This window comes from Mesoplodon bidens (assembly GCF_964165515.1).
Source record: "Mesoplodon bidens genome assembly, chromosome: 13".
In the NCBI taxonomy this organism is placed as follows: Eukaryota; Metazoa; Chordata; class Mammalia; order Artiodactyla; family Ziphiidae; genus Mesoplodon; species Mesoplodon bidens.
This window is the reverse complement of record NC_138169.1, coordinates 8508716-8527438: the sequence shown is the minus strand read 5'-3', so window position 1 is coordinate 8527438 and position 18723 is coordinate 8508716. Positions and strand designations below refer to the sequence as shown.

At 48.6% G+C, this 18723-nt stretch overlaps 1 protein-coding gene across 1 annotated transcript in view; it reads right to left on the bottom strand.

The window, feature by feature from the left end:
* The window catches only part of KDM2B (lysine demethylase 2B), a 122609-nt gene extending 104682 nt beyond the window's left edge, over positions 1-17927 (bottom strand). The window contains exons 1-4 of the mRNA XM_081252386.1: positions 17616-17927; positions 16411-16555; positions 13367-13445; positions 12126-12172 (exon numbers count right to left, since the gene is read on the bottom strand). Of these exons, the coding sequence (XP_081108512.1) occupies positions 12126-12172; positions 13367-13445; positions 16411-16555; positions 17616-17648 (304 nt within the window). The 5' untranslated portion in view covers positions 17649-17927. The remainder of the gene's footprint in view (positions 1-12125; positions 12173-13366; positions 13446-16410; positions 16556-17615) is intronic.
* Between the last annotated feature and the right edge of the window lie 796 nt (positions 17928-18723).

Below are 18723 nucleotides of genomic sequence, written 5' to 3'. Positions count from 1 at the left end.
TTCCTCACCTGCAAAGTGGAGATAATAGGACCCACCCTAGTGGCTTCACACAATTATTGGAAGCACTTTGTAAACTTAAAAGTGGGGATCCTAGTGAAAACACTGTCCCAAACTGAAGGTGCAAGGGAACAGGACAGAGAGGACACAGGGCTGAGTCACTGCACAACTTGAGACAAATCACTTCCCAGATCTAGGCCTCAGTTTCCTCTTTGTGAAATAAGAGGATGCTTGCAAAGGTCCGCAGGTTTTCCCTAAGCACTAATATCTTCTGACCCCCTCACCTTTTAAAATTATCCCCAAGACAGGGAATTCCCTGGTGGCACGGTGGTTAAGAATCCGCCTGCCAAATGCAGAGGGCACCGGTTCGATCCCTGGTCCGGGAAGATCCCATATGCTGCGGAGCAACTAAGCCCATGCACCACACAACTACTGAAGCCCGTGTGCCTAGAGCCCGCGCTCCGCAGCAAGAGAAGGCACCGCAACGAGAAGCCCTCACACTGTAACGAAGAATAGCCCCTGCTCGCCGCAACTAGAGAAAAGCCCGTGAGCAGCAACGAAGACTCAACATGGCCAAAAGTAAATAAATAAATAAATAAATTTTTTAAAAATGGGGCTAGTGATAAATAGGGTTTTATGTGATTGGACAAAAAAATATAAGAAAGATCTTCAGCTTACAACAAGATCTTAGTAAACAGTAGTTAACACTATTATTTACACTCTGAGGACCTACCCCACAGGGGAGTGATTCCTATTAGGCAAATAATGGGCAGAAGCAAATACAGTTTCCCTAGGCCCCGAGCACAATCAAAATCAAGGTTTTGGTTATAGAGCATTAGATTTCTAGGAAAAGGGAAACAGAACAAATCAGTGAGGCGGGTGTTTCTCTTAGAGAGAATACATCATACCTGAGAACATAACTGAACCCCTCTGAAACCCTCCTCCCGTGGGATTCTCAGCTCTCCTGACCTCATGTACCTTCCCCTCCTAGCATTTCTATCTGTCCTGTCAGGTGGATGCCTCCCCCACATAGCTGTCCAACCTTAACATCACTGCTGAGCTCAAATTCAAAGTGTCTAGAACTGAACTCATCTATAACCCCACCCAAGTCTACTTTTCCTCTTGGGTTCTGTTACAAGCATCACTTCCCAACTGCTGACATTCAAACCTATGTTTGAATCTGATGTGCCATCTACTGTCTGGGCAACTTACAAGTAACTTCTCTCCAGGCCTCAGTTTTCCTCACGTGTGAAGTGGGAAAGCAAGACTAGGGGAGTTCTAAAAACTCTTCCAGAGTTTAAATTTTTTTATTTTATTATTATTATTGGCAGCACCACACGGCTTGCGGGATCTTAGTTCCCCAACCAGGGATTGAACCTGCATCCTCGGCAGTGAAAGCGCAGAGTCCTAACCACTGGACCTCCAGGGAATTCCCTAAAATTTTTTGAAGTCTATGATTTTAAACCAACTTTAAAAGGTCTAGGAAGGAGGGAGGGATAAATTATAACAAAGGGAGCTATATCCAATATCTTGCTTTTTTTGTTTTTTTATTTTTTTTAATCTTCATTGGAGTGTAATTGCTTTACAATGTTGTATTAGTTTCTGCTGTACAACAAAGTGAATCAGCTATAAGTATACATATATCCCCATATCCCCTCCCTCTTGAGCCTCACTCATACCCTCCCTATCCCACACCTCTAGGTCATCACAAAGCATGGAGCTGATCTCCCTGTAATATGCAGCAGCTTCCCTCTAGCCATCCATTTTACATTTGGTAGTGTATATATCCAATATCTTGTAATAACCTATAATGGAAAATGTATATATATATATATATATATATATATATATATATATATATATATGAATCACTTTGCTATATACATGAAACTAATACAATATTGTTAAGTTAACTATACTTCAATTTTTATTTTTATTTTTATTTTTTTTTGCGGTACACGGGCCTCTCACTGTTGTGGCCTCTCCCGTTAAGGAGCACAGGCTCCGGATGCGCAGGCTCAGCGGCCATGGCTCACGGGCCCAGCCGCTCCGCGGCACGTGGGATCCTCCCGGACCGGGTCACGAACCCGCGTCCCCTGCATCGGCAGGCGGACTCTCAACCACTGCGCCACCAGGGAAGCCCTACTTCAAATTTTAAAAAAAGATTAGGAACTTCCCTGGTGGCCCAGTGGTTAAGACTCCGAGCTCCCCATGCAGGGGGCCCTGGTTTGATCCCTGGTCAAGGAACTAGATCCCACATGCATGCCACAACTAAGAGTTTGAATGCCACAACTAACGAGCCTGCCTGCTGCAACTAAGACCCAGAGCAACCTAAATAAATAAATACTAAAAATAAATATTAGTAAAAATAAAAATAAGGTCTGGGGGGGCAAGGATAAATTGGGAGACTGGGATTGGCATATACACACTATTCTATATAAAACAGATAACTAATAAGGACCTACTGTATAGCACAGGGAAACTCTACTCAATACTCTGTAATCACCTATATGAGAAAAAGAATCTAAAACAGAGTGGATATATGTATACATATAACTGATTCACTTTGCTGTACACCTGAAATTAACACAACCTTGTAAATCAACTATACTCCAATAAAAATTTAAAAAAAAACAACAACAAGGTCCAAAAAATAAAATAAAAATAAGGTCTGGGGACAAATCAGCTACCTTTGATTTCTAAGGAGTGAGAATTTAGTCTTCTCCCTAAACACAGACAGTCAAGGGCAGAGCCCATGTCTGACGAGTCTCAGCACCTCCCACAGGGCCAGACACAACACAGACACCTGGTAAATTTGTGAGTGAAGAATGAATGGAGGGGGCTTCCCTGGTGGCGCAGTGGTTAAGAATCTGCCTGCCAGTGCAGGGGACACGGGTTCGAGCCCTGGTCTGGGAAGATCCCACATGCCATGGAGCAACTAAGCCCGTGCGTCACAACTACTGAAGCCCGCATACCTAGAGCCCGTGCTCCACAACAAGGGAAGCCACCACAATGAGAAGCCCGCGCACCGCGACGAAGAGTAGCCCCCGCTTGCCACAACTAGAGAAAGCCCGTGCACAGCAACAAAGACCCAATGTCAAAAATAAATAAATAAATCATTTATAAAAAACAAGAATGGAGGAGGGTTAGGATTAGAGTAGGAAGTCATAAAGCAAAAGCATGAGCTTTGGAAGCACCCGGGGCTGGGTTTGGATCCTGTCTCCACCGCCCACTAGCTGTGTGAGCAGCTCCCTCTGAGCTTCAGATCCCCCATCTGGAAAATAGAACATAACACTTACTTTATGATTACTGGTGAGGACAAAATGAGGTCATATGGTAAACATACAGTAAAAGATAGGTGATTACTATTCTAATGGGATGAATAAATGAATACTGAATGAGGTGATTTGTCATGAAGATTTTTTAAGAAAAGGGGCCAAAGAAAGCATCAGTTGGTTTGGGTACCTTCATTAGACAGAAATACAATAAAGAGGTAGTATGCAAGTCTCCCCATAGCCATGGGCCCTCCCAACCCTCAGTGACATAAGTACAGACAATGAGTGGGGACACTGTACTTTATGGATACATTTTCTCAGAGGGTTTAAAGCATCTTCAGAGACAACAAGAATTATTTCTTCCCCAATCTCCCTATCCCCCCAACTCCCAACCCATAGATGTGAAAATATCCCAGTCTTTTTACGTGAACTCTCCAGAATAGCGATCCTGGGGGTGGGGGGCACAGATTACAGCATCAAACAGACCCACACAAACACAGTCACCTGATTCACAACAAAGTCACCTGATTCAGTGCCATGGGGAGGGGATGTTTTTTCAATAATGGTACTAATCAACTGGATATTTATATAGGAAAAAAAAAGGATCTTGACCCCTATCTCATACCAAACACAAAAATCAATTCCAGATGAACTACATATGTACATGTGAGAGTTCAAACACTAAAGCTTTTCAAGAAAAACATATGAATATCTTTGTGATCTCAGAGTATGCAAAATTTTCTTAATTTGATGAGACACAAAACAAACTAATGGACCAGAAATAGCTAAGTGTTCTATGTTAAAATTAAGACTGTCTGTTAGTTCAAAGACATCTTTAAGAGTGTGAAAAGTAGGAGATGATTTTGGAATATGTACTAACATCCAGAATACAGAATACAGAAAGAAGCTTTATGTTATGGGCTGAATTGTGTCCCCCAAAATTTATATGTTGAAGTTCTAACCCCCAGTAACTCAGTAAGTAACCATATTTGGAGATAAATTCTTTAAAGAGGTAATTAAAATGAGGTCTTTAGGGTGGCCCCTAATCCAGTAAGACTGGTGTTCTCATAAGAAGAGGAGATTAGACACAGATACAAACAGAGGGAACACCATGGGAAGACACAGGGAGAAGACAGCCATCTATAAGCCAAGGAGAGAGACCTTCAAAGAAACTTAACCCTGCTGACACCTTGATCTTGGACTTCCAGCTCCAGAATTATGAGAAAAAAAATTTCTGTTGTTTAAGTCATCCATTCTGTGGTACTTTGTTATGTTTGGCCCTAGCAAACTGATACACCTTACAACCAATTAGAGACAATCTTTACCATAAACAAAACAAAAAGACAACCTGCAGACTGGGAGAAAATATTCACAAATGATGAGACCAGCAAGGGCTTAATTTCCAAAATATACAAACAATTCATACAACTCAATATCAAAAACAACAAACAAACCAGAAAAAAAAAAAAAAAATCAAAAAATGGGCAGAAGGGCTTCCCTGGTGGCGCAGTGGTTGAGAGTCCGCCTGCCGATGCAGGGGACACGGGTTCGTGCCCCGGTCTGGGAAGATCCCACATGCCGCGGAGCGGCTAGGCCTGTGAGCCATGGCCGCTGAGCCTGCGTGTCCCGAGCCTGTGCTCTGCAATGGGAGAGGCCACAACAGTGAGAGGCCCGAAGACCTAAACAGACCTTTCCCCAAAGACATACAGATGGCACGTGAAAAGATGCTCAATATCACTAATTATTAGAGAAATGCAAATCCAAACTACATTGAGGTATCACCTTACACAAGTCAGAATGGCCAGCATCGAAAAGTCTACAAATAATAAATGCTGGAGAGGGTGTGGAGAAAAGGGAACCCTCCTACAACATTGGTAGGAATGTAAATTGGTGTAGTCACTATGGAGAACAATATGGAGGTTCCTTAAAAAACTAAAAAATAGAGGCTTCCCTGCTGGCGCAGTGGTTAAGAATCCACCTGCCAATGCGGGGGACATGGGTTCAATCCCTGGTCCGGGAAGACCGCACATGCCGCAGAGCAACTAAGCCCATGTGCCACAACTACTGAGCCTGTGCTCTAGAGCCCAGGAGCCACAACTACTCAGCCCACATGCCACAGCTACTGAAGCCTGCATACCTATAGCCCATGCTCCGCAACAAAAGAAGCCACCACAATGAGAAGCCCGTGCACCACAACGAAGAGTAGCCCCCACTCCCTGCAACTATTGAGAAAGTCCGCGTGCAACAAAGACCCAATGCAGCCAATTAATTAATTTATTTATTATTTTAAAAAAGAAAAAATCTTAAAAAAGAAAAAAAGGGACTTCCCTGGTGGCACAGTGGTTAAGAATCCGCCTGCTAATGCAGGGGACACGGGTTCGAGCCCTGGTCCAGGAAGATCCCACATGTCGTGGAGCAACTAAGCCTGTGCGCCACAACTACTGAGCCTGCGCTCTAGAGCCTACGAGCCACAAGTACTGAGTCCATGTGCCGCAACTACTGAAGCCCATGTGCTCTAGAGCCCGTGCTCCGCAACAAGAGAAGTCACTGCAATGAGAAGCCCGTGCACCGCAACGAAGAGTAGCCCCCGCTTGCCGCAACTAGAGAAAGCCCACACGCATCAACGAAGACCTAACACAGCCAAAAAATTAATTAATTTAAAAAAAAACCACTAAAAATAGAGTTACCATATGATCCAGCAATCCCACTTTTCTGGTATATATCCAGAAAAGACAGAAAGCTCTATTTAGAAAAGATACATGTACCCCAATGTTCACAGGAGCACTATTTACAATAGCCAAGACATGGAAATAACCTCAGGGTCCATCAGCTAATGAATGGATAAAAATGTGGTGTGTGTGTGTGTGTGTGTGTGTGTGTATATAAAAATATATATATATATACACACGCACACACAAAATGGAATATTACACAGCCATTAAAAAGAATGAAATAATGCCATTTGCAGCAACATGGATGGACCTAGAAATTATCATAGTAAGTGAAGTAAGTCAAAGACAAATATTATATTATATCAATCATACATGGAATCTTAAAAAATGATACAAATGAACTTATTTACAAAACAGAAACAGACTCACAGACATAGAAAACAATCTTATGCTTATCAAAGGGTAATGTGGGGGAAGGGATAAATTAAGAATTTGGGATTAATAGATACACAGTACTATATATAAAATAAATAACAAGAACCTACTGTATAGCACAGGGAACTATACTCAATATCTTGTAATAGCCTGTAATGGAAAAGAATCTGATACACACACACACACACACACACACACACACACATATAGGTATAACTGAATCACTTTGCTGTACACATGAAACTAACACAACGTAAATCAACTATACTTCAATAAAAAAAATTTTTTTTTTAAATAAGAAACAATCTTTAAAATAATGAAGAGGGCCTCCCTGGTGGCGCAGTGGTTGAGAGTCCGCCTGCCGATGCAGGGGATACGGGTTCGTGCCCCAGTCTGGGAGGATCCCATATGCCGCGGAGCGGCTGGGCCCGTGAGCCATGGCCTCTGGGCCTGCGCGTCCGGAGCCTGTGCTCCGCAACGGGAGAGGCCACAACAGTGAGAGGCCCGCATACCGCAAAAAGAAAAAAAAATAAAATAAAATAATGAAGAAAAGTCTTGATCAAACATTTCATAAAAGAAGATATCCAAATAGCAAATAAACATATGAAATGGAGCTCAATTTCATCAATCATTAGAAAAATGCCAAGTGCAACACAGTGAAATAAAACTATACTCCCATCAGCATGGAGGCATGACTACAATGAACATGATGAACACACCAACTCTGGGTAAGGACATGGCGCAATCAGAACCAGAACAATCCACTGGACAACTACTTGACAGGATCTACTAAAACTGAACATATATGTAAATTCTGACCCACGCAATTCTGCTCTTAAGTATATGCCCAACAGAAATGCATCCATTTGTTCACCAATCATGCCTAGAATGTTCATAGCAGCACTATGCATACAACCTTAAACTGGCAGTTACCCAAGTACCCACTAATAGAATGAATAAATCAATTGTGAAATAATCACATAATGGAAAACTATATAGCAATGAAAATAAATCATCTACAACTGCACACAACAATATGGATGAATCTCGTAAACACAAAGTTGAGTGATAAAACGCCAAAACCAAAAGAGGACAGACACCCTGTATGATTCCACTAACACAAAGTATGAAAACAGGCAAAATTCATCCACACCATTAGAAGAAGTCAGGACAACAGTGGAGGGAGTGACTGGATGGGAATTCAAGGGGGGTTTGATCCTGGGCTTCCAAATACCCTGGTGTGTTCAATTTGTTAAAATTATACAAATTTTAACTACAGGATTACTATATGTGCACTTTTCTATATGTATATTAGACTTCAATAAAAAGCTTTCATTTTAAGCGTACAGTGCCAAAGAAATGGAAAGTGCCACTTTTCGTTTTGGTTCTTTAGAGGTGAGGAGATAAAAACAGAGGCTAGATGCCTGTCTTCCAGTGGGCAGATAAACAGGGCTGAGAGAAAAAAGCCCAATTTTAGGAGATCAGAGAGGAGTCTGTAGCCCCAGGTTGTGGCCTAATAGCTGGCTGTGCACCACCCGCTTCTCAGACAGTTGCCTCCCAAGATACAGGGCCTGGGGAGGGGACAAGAGGCTGGAAGACAGGCTGAGATCCTCCACTAACTTCAAGGGATGGTCCAGCCTCCCCCATACTCTGCCATCCACAGAACTTTCATTTGTGGGAATTCCCTGGTGGTCTAGTGGTTAGGACTCCACGCTCTCACTGCCGAGGGCGTGGGTTCAATCCCCGGTCGGGGAACTAAGATTCCGCAAGACATGCGGCATGGCCAAAAAAAAAAAAAAAGAAATCCCATTTGTGTTAGGGACGTGGTTACGTCACCCAGCAACCCTGAGGAGTCACTCCTTCCCCATTCTCAGTCCACATGGTTCAGCTGGGCCGGGTGTGGGGTTTTGCTCCCCATTTTTGCTGCCATGTGGGGAGAAACTTGCCGGAGAATGAAGCAGAAAGAGGAAGCAAAATAAAAGGGAAGCAAAAATGCAAAGTAAGAGCCAAGACCTTGAGATCTTCTTGGAGCACCTAGATCTAGAAACGCCTAAGGTCACATCCTGAACTTATTACATAAACCGCTGAATTCTGTTTTGCTTAGGGCAGATAGAGTTACATTTGTCACTTATGTCACCATGACAAATCTTCCCCTTCGCCACTCTCCAGAAGCCTGTGTGCACTCTCAGTGGGAATAATCCTACCTGCTGCTAACTGCCATTACAGGCATCCCTCACGGTGCTATACCTTTACAAAGCACTTTCATATTCACCAATCCGTTCGATCATTACAGAAATGCCAAGAGACGTAGGCTGCAGGTATTACTATTCCCACTTTTTTGGAGGGTTTTTTGGCCGCATTGTGCGATATGCGGGATCTTAGTTAGTTCCCCGACCAGGGATTGAACCCGTGCCCCCTGCACTGGGAGCAAGAAGTCTTAACCACTGGACACCAGGGAAGTCTCACTATTCACGCTTTCTTTGCCATCCTAGACTTTTTTGAGAGCTGGCAAGGACGTCAGGACCATCTAATTGAATCCTCTTGCTCTCACAATGAGAAGAATGAGGCTCAAGGAAAGAGGCAGCCTGGATACAACCAGGGAATAACAAAACTACAAAGGGCTTGAAAATTCTTCAAAAGCACGAGGGCAACATTCCTGAGACTGTGATGTTCCCTGATCCCCAGATTTGAGAATCTGGCTTTCATCCTTATCCATAAAGAGAACTTCATCGGATCCACATCCTGCCATTAGAATAATAATGGGGACCATTTCGTCATCCGCCATAATGCTAAGCATTCATTCATTCTCTGACAGGATCGTTCTTTGAGGCAGGTTCTGCTCTCAGCTCCATTTTGCAGCTGAGGAGTAGCTTGCGCCAAATCACTCAGCCGAGTAGCAGAGCTGAGTCCCAACAACAAAGGCTGGGGGTGGGTTGAGGCACCAGAGAGAGTCACCTGTGCCAAGATTTGATTTACGGGGTCCATTGCCCCATCTTCTGCTCACTGCTGGAAGGCTGCCTCCTTCTGTTCTGATGTCCACTTCCTTCAGCATTTCTAGAATCCAGCTTTTAAAAAAAAAATCTATCTCCTGAGCAAGCCCTCACCAGTTAACTGAGATCCTTCTGTCAACAGCAGCACCTCCTTATAGCCAACTGATCCTCCTTCTTCTTTTTCTTTTTTTCCGCCACGTGTCATGCGGGATCTTAGTTCCCCAAACCAGGGATGGAACCCGCACCCGCTGCAGTGGAAGTGCTGAGTCTTAACCACTGGACTGCCAAGGAAGTCCCTGGTTCTCCCTTCTGAGTTAACACATCTCTGGGTCAATAATTCAGGCTGGGGACTTCCCTGGCAGTGCAGTGGTTAAGAATCCGCCTGCCAATGCAGGGGACATAGGTTCGAGCCCTGTCCGGGAAGATCCCACATGCCGCGGAGCAACTGAGCCCATGCACCACAACTACTGAGCCTGCGCGCTAGAGCCCGCGAGCTACTGAGCCCGTGCGCCACAACTACTGAAGCCTGCACGCCTAGAGCCCATGCTCCGCAACAAGAGAAGCCACTGCAATGAGAAGCCCATGCACCGCGACGAAGAGTAGCCCCCACTCGTGGGAACAAGAGAAAGCCACGGGCAGCAACAAAGACCCAACACAGCCAAAAATCAATTAATTAATTTAAAAAATAATAATAATAATTCAGGCTGGATCTCTGCACACCTACTGGTCAGCTGCCCTCATTCTCCATACAACCACAAGAGTCAGCTTTTATAGAACTTAAATCAGATCACATTACTTCACACCCACCAGGATGGCTAGCATCAAAAAGACAGACAAACACACACACACACACACACAAGACAGACAATAACAAGTGTGGGTAAAGATGTAGAGAAATTAGAACCCTCGTATGTTGCTAATGGGAATTTAAAATGGCGCAGCTACTTTGGAAAACAGTGTGGCAGTTCCTGAGGAGATTAAATGTAGTTACCCTATGACCCAACAGGTCCCTTCCTACATATATACCCCAAAGAAGTGAATATGTATGTTCACACTAAAACTTGTACATGAATAGTCATAGCAGCATTATTCATAATACCCAAGAAGTAGAAACAACTAAAATGTTCATCAACAGAGGAATGCGTAAACAAAACGTGGTCTATCCATATAATGGGATACTGATCAGCCTTAAAAAGTAATCAAGTACTGAGACATGTTACAACATAGATGAACCTTGAAAACATGAGGCCAAGTGAAAGAAGCCACACACAAAGGACCACATATTATGATTCCACTTATATGGAATATCCAGAAGAGACAAACCCACAGAGGCAAAAAGCAGATTGGCCATCAGGGGATGGAAGGAGAGGGGAACTGGGAGGTACAGGGCTTACTTTGGGGGCGAAGAAAATGCTCTGGAATTAGTTAGTGGTAATGGTTGCACAACATTGTGAATATATTAGGAACCACTGGGGAATTCCCTGGCGGTCCAGTGGTTAGGACTCGGCACTTTCACTGCTGTGGCCCCAGTTCAATCCCTGGTCAGGGAACTAAGGTCCTGCAAGCCAGGCAACGTGGCCAAAAAGAAAAAAAAGAACCACTGAATTGCACACTTTAAAATGGTTAGATGGTGAATTTTATGGTATATGAATTCTATCTCAATTTTAAAAATATTTTTAATTCCCCCCCCCAAGAAAATAATCAGATCACAAAGCTACCGCCTCACCACACTTTAAAAGTCCCCAGTGGCCTCCCATCACCCCAGCAGTTAAACCCATATTCCCCACCAGGGCCTAGAAGGTCCTACGTGGGCCTGGCCCTGCAACTTCTCCCACCTCTCCTACTACTTCGTCCCCTCACTCCTTCCATTCCTCCCCCACCCTTTGCCCTTGTTCATTCCTCCATCTGGAATGTTCTTTCCCACAGCTGGCTTCTCATCAGTCAGGTCTCTGTCCAAACGTCCTCATCACCTCCACCCAGAGGCCCTCCCTGACCACCCCCCACCTAAAACAAAACACAGCTCCAGCAAGCTCCATCCCATTACCTTGCTTTACTTCTTCATATCCCTTATCACCCTCTGAAAAGACGTAAATTTTTTAAAACTATTTATTTCTTTGTTGCCTGTCACTCCAACCAAGAGGGCAGGGATCTTGTCTGTCCTGCTCACAGCTCTGAATTAGCCTACCACGTAGGAGTGACTTGAGAAACACTTCTGGAAAGAATGGATGTATTGACCAACTTCCTGTAAAATCTGAAAGGCAGCCCACTACCTGGTCAGGAGTCCGGGGCACTCAGTGAGTCCAGCCAAGCTCTGTAGGTGCTCAGTGCCAAGCCCTGCCCTAGACGTGTCTGGAACCCTGAGGAAGCAGGAAGAATGATCCCTCCCCTTGAAAGTTCTGAAAGTCTTTCAGGGGTCACACAGCACCCAGTGTTTACCCAGCAACCCACAAACAAACGCAAAGGAGAGATCTAAGATTGCCTTGATGACACCCAAGCTGGAGGCTAGGGTCCAAATCAGCCTCCTAAAACTGCACTGGCAAACACCCTCCAATACAGCTTCTTACGGCTTTGCAACCTGACCTGTTCTCCAGAATGAGACAGTTGCAGCTCACACCTGCTCCTGCCTCCTCTCATGGGGACTTTCTTTTCAGAGGCAGTTAAATATCCAAAGAGGCAGGTGGTACAGGCCTCGTCCCCCGCCACTACCACGCCCCCCCAATTCAGCATCTCTGGGCCACGCACACACAGCAACTTACCCACTAGGAGTTTGACATCTCGGACTGTGAAATCAGGGTCGGGCATCCTCGAAAAAGAGGAACACAGACATTTGATGAGAAGAAATAACAGGGTTAGACCCAACAATGGGGGCAGAGGGAGGCCATTTTTCCAAGAGAGTCGCCTGGTCCTCATGCTGGGAATCCAAAATGGGATAACTCAGCGGGAGGGTCACCCCCCAAACCGGTCAGCGGCTTCCTCACCTCAACGGCAGACCAAACCCCTCACTCTCCCTGACACCTGACCTCAGCGTAGCTACAGAGAAGAGGATGGACAACCACTGTCCCCCTGCCACTTATCCGGGGAAGACTGAAGTGTACTGTCAAGGTAAGCGCCAGAGTTGGGCGTTCAAACACTTGCTTTCTTTTAGGGTGGGTAGCCCTCCCCGTGGCTCCTCTTCTAGAAAATACTCTCCGTAAGGAGTTGTATGGAGGGTGGGAGGGACCCCTTTTAAGTTTAGAGGAAAAAAAAATATATCGCACCAATTTCAGGGATTTGGTGACACTGGCTATGATGACTGTGATGAGGTGCACTATTAACTAATAGTGATGCCAAAGGTTTGATTTCTGTTGGTAGGAATGACTGGCAGTAGATGCTGTGGAGGGAGGGAGGCTGTGATGAAGCCCTCGGCTTCCTCCCCCACCCCTGCCCAAGGGGTGGAAACCTGTTCTTCCAGCCAGCCTCCGGATGGATCTCTCCCCCAGCAGAAGCTCTGAAGAGAATGTAAACCAGACAAGACACCATGGGAGGCAGGTGCTGGGGAGAAGAGGGCCTAGCATCCTAGGAAACACACCCTCCACAGAAAAGGGCCCGTTTCCCACATAGTGCAAGTCTGAGTAGAAAATATGCATGTAGGAGTCCTGCCTCTGGGCCCAGAAGCTGGCCAATCCCTTTGCAGCTCAGGCCCTGCCTTAGTGTCCTGATTCAGGGGGAGGACACAGTTCTCTTCAGGAAGTCACTGCGTGTAACTGGGGTGGGTCAGGGGAAAAAGTCCACGCCGTTTAAGTACTCTCCATCCAAATTCTCTGAAAATCCAGACTCATCTTTAAAGAGTTTTTCCCCTCTGTCAGGCCTTGAACAAGGAGATACAATCCCCAAATAATGAAGAAAAATCCTTCTCAGAGATGAGAGGTAAGGAAAAGGGTGGAAGAAATCCATCCCAAGCAACAAACTGTGTTAGGGAAGCAGACAGGGGAAGAAGCAATTGGTTTCAGCAACTTACTTAATTCCCAGGCCATCCTTTTCTCGAAATATCAGGGGAACTCTGAGAGCTTCTCTCTGCACGTACTCATAGTTGAAATCTGTTTGGAGATTGGAATTAAAACAGGTTGGTTAAGTCCTGAAGGAGCAAATGAACCATGATCCATTGGTTAGGGGAAGAAAAACGATGGAGGAAGCGGCAGGGGTTATACTAGATGCAGGCACCAGCGCTCAGGGCAAGAGCTCCCTAGAAAATGACAAGGAAATGGATAAGGCAAAGCCCAAGAGAAGCCAGGCCAACTCTCAGCTCCTCTGCCTGCTCAGTCATTGCCTGCATGCCCCACGGGGCAGAACTTGTCAATGAACAGCCCAAGGCTGGAGAGGACTGGGGGGGGAGCCTCATGAAAGAGCCCCACACAGCCCAGTTATCACTGCTCGAGAGGGACGGATGGAGAAACACATCCCAAGCTGAGCTCAGAAAGTAAAGGAACTGCAAAATTGAAGAATGCCACCTGGGAGGATCTGAAGCCCCAGAGAGGAGGCTGGGAGGAGGGTTCTCATTGAAGCTAAGCATCAGGGAAGATCTTATTGTAATATCCTGCATGGTGAAGGGGAGGGGGGAAAAGCCGGTTTCCCTGGAAACTGTGTATCTGGTGCCAAAATAACTAGGGAACTGGGCACAGCTTTGCTGTCTTAACAGTGAAATTCTGCTGCAGCCATCAGAACACTTGCTTCAGCTGGATAACCAAGAGGGATGCTCCCCAGGTGAAGGCTGTGTGAAGGGGGACATAGTGAGGCCTGAAGAAAATTCCCCGCGTAGTTTTTCTGTCTGACTGACGCTTGTCTAGTGTAGACCCCCAACATCCTTATGGAAAGCCCTAGAGCACGAAGGAAGCCTTGGCTTCCATCCTCCTGAGTTCTAAAAGTAGGGGATCTGACCCAACCATATCCCTAAATATGGAGGTGAGGGAGACGGAGATAAATCCTCATATCCCCAAATCCTCAGGTAACTGAAGCAATTCACAAAGGCACAAGCCCTCCCTGGCCAGTCAGAAGGGAGATAGAGGAGATCCCAGGCCACTGAAGCCCCTGCCCCAGGGAACAGTTCACTAGGGCAGCTTGGGGGAGTGGGGGTAGGGAGAGGCCAAGGCAACTCTGCTCAGAGGAGAGAGAACAAAACCAGAGCTGGGGAAAGTCCTGACCTTAGCAGCTCAGATCCCCAGGAGCTCCCAGTGAATGGGGATTCCTAAGGATTTAAAGGCAGAGAAGTTTAAGAAGCTTCTATTTTGAATCCAGGCTAAGGGCTCCTTCTGTTTCTCAGCTCCTCCCTCGAGTTTTGGGGCAAGATCTGAATTAACAACCAAAAACCCTAGAGCCCTCTCCCTTGAAAGGAGCCTGGACAGCAGATTTAAGGGCTCTCCCTCGCTGGAAACCCCCAGCCCACCCCATACACACACACCCAGAGTCCACCCCCAGGGTCAGCTTCAACTTCCTCAAATGAGCCTGAGAAAACACTGAGATCCTGGGCAGAGAATTCCTCACCAATGACCAGGAAGAGCTGCATACTGCTTTCTCCTACGATCCGCCAAACGACTCAAGAAAAATGGGGAAGGAGAGGAATTAAAATCCCATTTGTGCTAAGGAAATTTAAATGTAGTTGAGACTAGACCCCTGAACTGTCTGGCCTCTGGGTGCAATGCTCTTAAGACCTGGCAGGCTAGAAGAAATTTCTTCTTCCCTCCTCTCACAACTACCCCCTACCACCGAAGCCCGGCACTCCAGGAAGCAATGGGCACAAAAGAGAAACTTCAAAAATGCAAAGCTAGGCGGTCTCTCCTAGGGGCTAACCCCATAGCCCTAGCCACTCAACCGGAACCTGGAGGCGGGAGGCGCTTCCCAGTTATCAGCTCACTGAGGGTTGGGAGGGTTTTCCAAGGGGGAAGGGGATAAACAAAATGGGAACAGAGTAATATACAGGAAACCCAAATGTCTGAGGGGCAAAAATGAACTTACAAACCCCAGAAGGGCATAGGGAGATGCCTAAGTAGGCAGGGCAAATCCAAAACCCCAATCCCACAGGCCAAACCAGGGGCCTTGCAGGCCTTAGACCCAAGCCAGACAGAGCATCACCTCAAAGTCTGGAAGACACTCCCAGACACTTTGCTAGTACCAGGGTCAGGGAGATAGGCCCTGAAGGTCTCAGGCTAGGGTGACATTCCCAAACCCCAGAGGCTTCTCCAACTTCTGCTCTAAACTGGCAGGGCCCACAAGAGGGACAGAGCTCTCAAGGCCTCAGCCCTGGGAAGAGACCCTGTTTCCCGGGGTGGGGGGGGGTGCCCCAAGTCTTCACCTCAAACTGCCAGGGGGCAGCCTGAAGCCTGACGGGGGGATAACCCCCTTACCCACAGTCCCCACTTCAAGCATCAGGGCTGCAGGGCTAGAGACCTCAGGCTTAAGCGGGGGCCAGCCAACAACTCCGGGTCACCCACCCTGCTCCCATCTAACACGGCTCACGAGGTGATGGAGCTCAGCAGACCCCAGGCCTGAGGAGGTGTCACTAAGTGACCGGGGGCGTCCCCAGCGCCAGGTCCTAACTGGCAGGGCCCGAAATGGCACGGGGTTTGGGAGGCTACAGGCCTGGGGGTCCCCCACCCCAATGCCCCTGGGGTGCCCCAGCCCCGCTCCAGCCCATCGGCTGCACCTTGTGCAGCGCAAGGAGCTGGGCCGGCTCCGGGAGGGGTAGAACGCGGCGCACCCGCCCTCCATCTGTCCGCCCGTCGGTCCCCAGGTCCCTCAGTCCACCGGGCCCCTGGCTCTCCCCACCCTGGGGCTGGTGGTGGGCGCGGGCCGGGCCTAGGCCCACGCCCGGCCCCGGTTCCCGCCTGCCCTCCTCCCTCGCCACCCAGCCCACCCCACCCCCCCCCCCAGTGCTCGGCCTCGTTTCGTCACCGGATCCCCTGGAATGGGGGACGCGGGCGCGAAATACGAACCCAGCCACCGGCAGCTCCCTCCCCACGTGCGCTCGGGCCGCGCCGCGGAGGACTGCCCGAGGAGGGGGCGCCTCACCTTTGCCCTCCATGGCGTGCACGAAGTCCCCCTGGTACAGCTGGCTGCGCAGCTTCTCCTCCAGGCTGAAGCCGCGGACGCTGACGATCTCCTCCACGTCCGACAAGTCCTCGTTCTCGTCGTATCTCTGGCGGTCAATCGGGCGCTGCAGGGACCCAAACCAGAGAGCCCGGGACATTACTGGGGGAAGTGGGGGTCGCCTCTCACCCTGGGCCCAGCTCGAACAGGTGCAGGAGCCGCGCGCCCCCTGCACCCCACCACTGCGACCGGAGCAACTTTGCGCAAAAGCCAAAGATGCTGAAAATGGGGATAATGAGAGGGGCCCGCGCCCCCAGGGTCAAGCTGCGCCCTAAACAGGGCACTCCCCTCCTGCATCTTTGGAGGCCATGGAAGGGATATCTGGGGGAGCCTCCCTTGCCCCCCACCCCCGAGAGGTGTTAGGTTTTGCCCACTCGGCCGGGAGCCTGGTTATGTAACCCGCGAGGGGGGCTCGGCGCACGGGCTGGCGGGGCATTTGTAGGCCCCGGGAGGAGCCGCCGCAGCGCCCGGCTCGGCGCTAACAGCAGCCCTGGCGGCCGCAGCGGCAGAGCCGGGAAGCCGGAACCGGGGGCCGGCGGCATTTCTAAGACTGGAGCCGCCCCCGAGCTACGGGGGAAGCTGGAAAGCTGAAATGGAAGGGCTGAGACCCCAGCCGCCCCCGCCGACCGACCGCCAGTGCAAAAAGAAGAGATGGGAGGGGGGGTTCGGGGCTTGGGAGGGGGAGAGGCAGATGGCCCGCCACAAAGCTCCTATCGGAGACCCCAAAACGCACCAGCAGCTGTCTCATCTCCCCACAAGCGCGCGCGCACACTCACTTCCTAAGGAGAATCCCCCGCCACTCCCCGCATCCCCTGCCTCCTCCCTCCACCGCCGAGCGCCCAGCCCCGCAGCCCCCCAGATTCCGGGCGAACCCCGAGCCCGCTGAGCACCCCCCTCCACGCCTTTCCCCGCTACCACCTCCCCACTTAAGTGTCTGAGACTCTGAGCCTCACAAGGGACTGGAGGAGTAAGCTGCTTGCTTCCTTTTGCATGCAATTTATTATATTTTTTTCCGGTCCTCTTGCAAAATACAGAAAAGGAAAGAAAAGGCAGCAAGAAACAACAACAAAAAAAATAGATCTATCATATACCAGATACAGATTTGGAAAAAAAAAAAAGCTACACACCAATCTTCTTCCAGAGTCTTTCTCTGCCTCCATTTTTTTAGGAGAGTTCACCAATTAATTGTCAACACTCCTGCCCCCTGCATTTTGGCGGAGGGGGGAAGGAGGGAAGACCAAAGAAAACAAATCAAAAAATAAATAAATAAAGCTAGCCAGAGCCGAGATCTACAAAGTTTTGCACCAACACTTAAGCAGATCCGTTTGCAAAGTCCTAGGAAACCATTTTCAGCAGTTGTGGGGGGAGGCGTCGACGTCATAATCCCCGGAACGTAAACATTGTTGCCGATCGCGCTCCGAGCCCGCGGCCCGGCTTGGGGGGGGGGCACTCGGCCCGGGATGGGGGTGGGCGGGGGCGGTGGCCTGAGGAGGTGTGGGGCGGGGAGGGCGCCCGGGAGGCACCGGGCGCCGTTAGCGCCCTGGCATCGCTGTTTTGTTGTTGGGTCACGAGTGCGCCTCTGCACGCAGGCGCCGCCGCCGCCCGGGAGTTGTGTGCAGAGCTGACTTTTGGAAGGGCTGAGTTGCAGGCGGCGGGCGCATCCCGGAGATGGCGGGGCAGGGAGGAAGGGAAGGAGGGAGGGGGTGGGGAGGGAGGTGCAGATTTGCACGGCTGGCCTCAGCGGGAGGCGCGGAAATGCAAGCCGAGCATGCTGGAGTGAAAGCCCCCGGGGCCTGGCACCCCCCAAAAACGACCTCCCACCTCAATCCCTGCCCCCATTGCCCACGGCCCCCATGGGCTACCCCTCTTCCTCTTCCTTCACTCACCCCACCTCGTTACCTACGTGGCCGACCCAAATTCAAAACAGTTTGTGTATATATAATTTTTTTTTCTTTTCTACTACGTGTTTTTTGGGGGGGATCCTCTCTAGATCCCCATAAGCGGACCTGCCATACGGAGGAGGCATCTGGGGGCTCAGGAAGAAAAGAGCGCAGCTCCATACCTGTACGGACTGCATAGCTTTTAAACTCCTGGACTCAAAGATAAGGATCCACATACACACAGGTACAGGAAATACAGCCAGACCAAAGCCTTTTCAGACCCGAGCTGACCGGAAGACGTTGCCTTTCATTCATTCACTCTGCCCGCGTCTGTGGAGTCCTTTACTAGGCGACA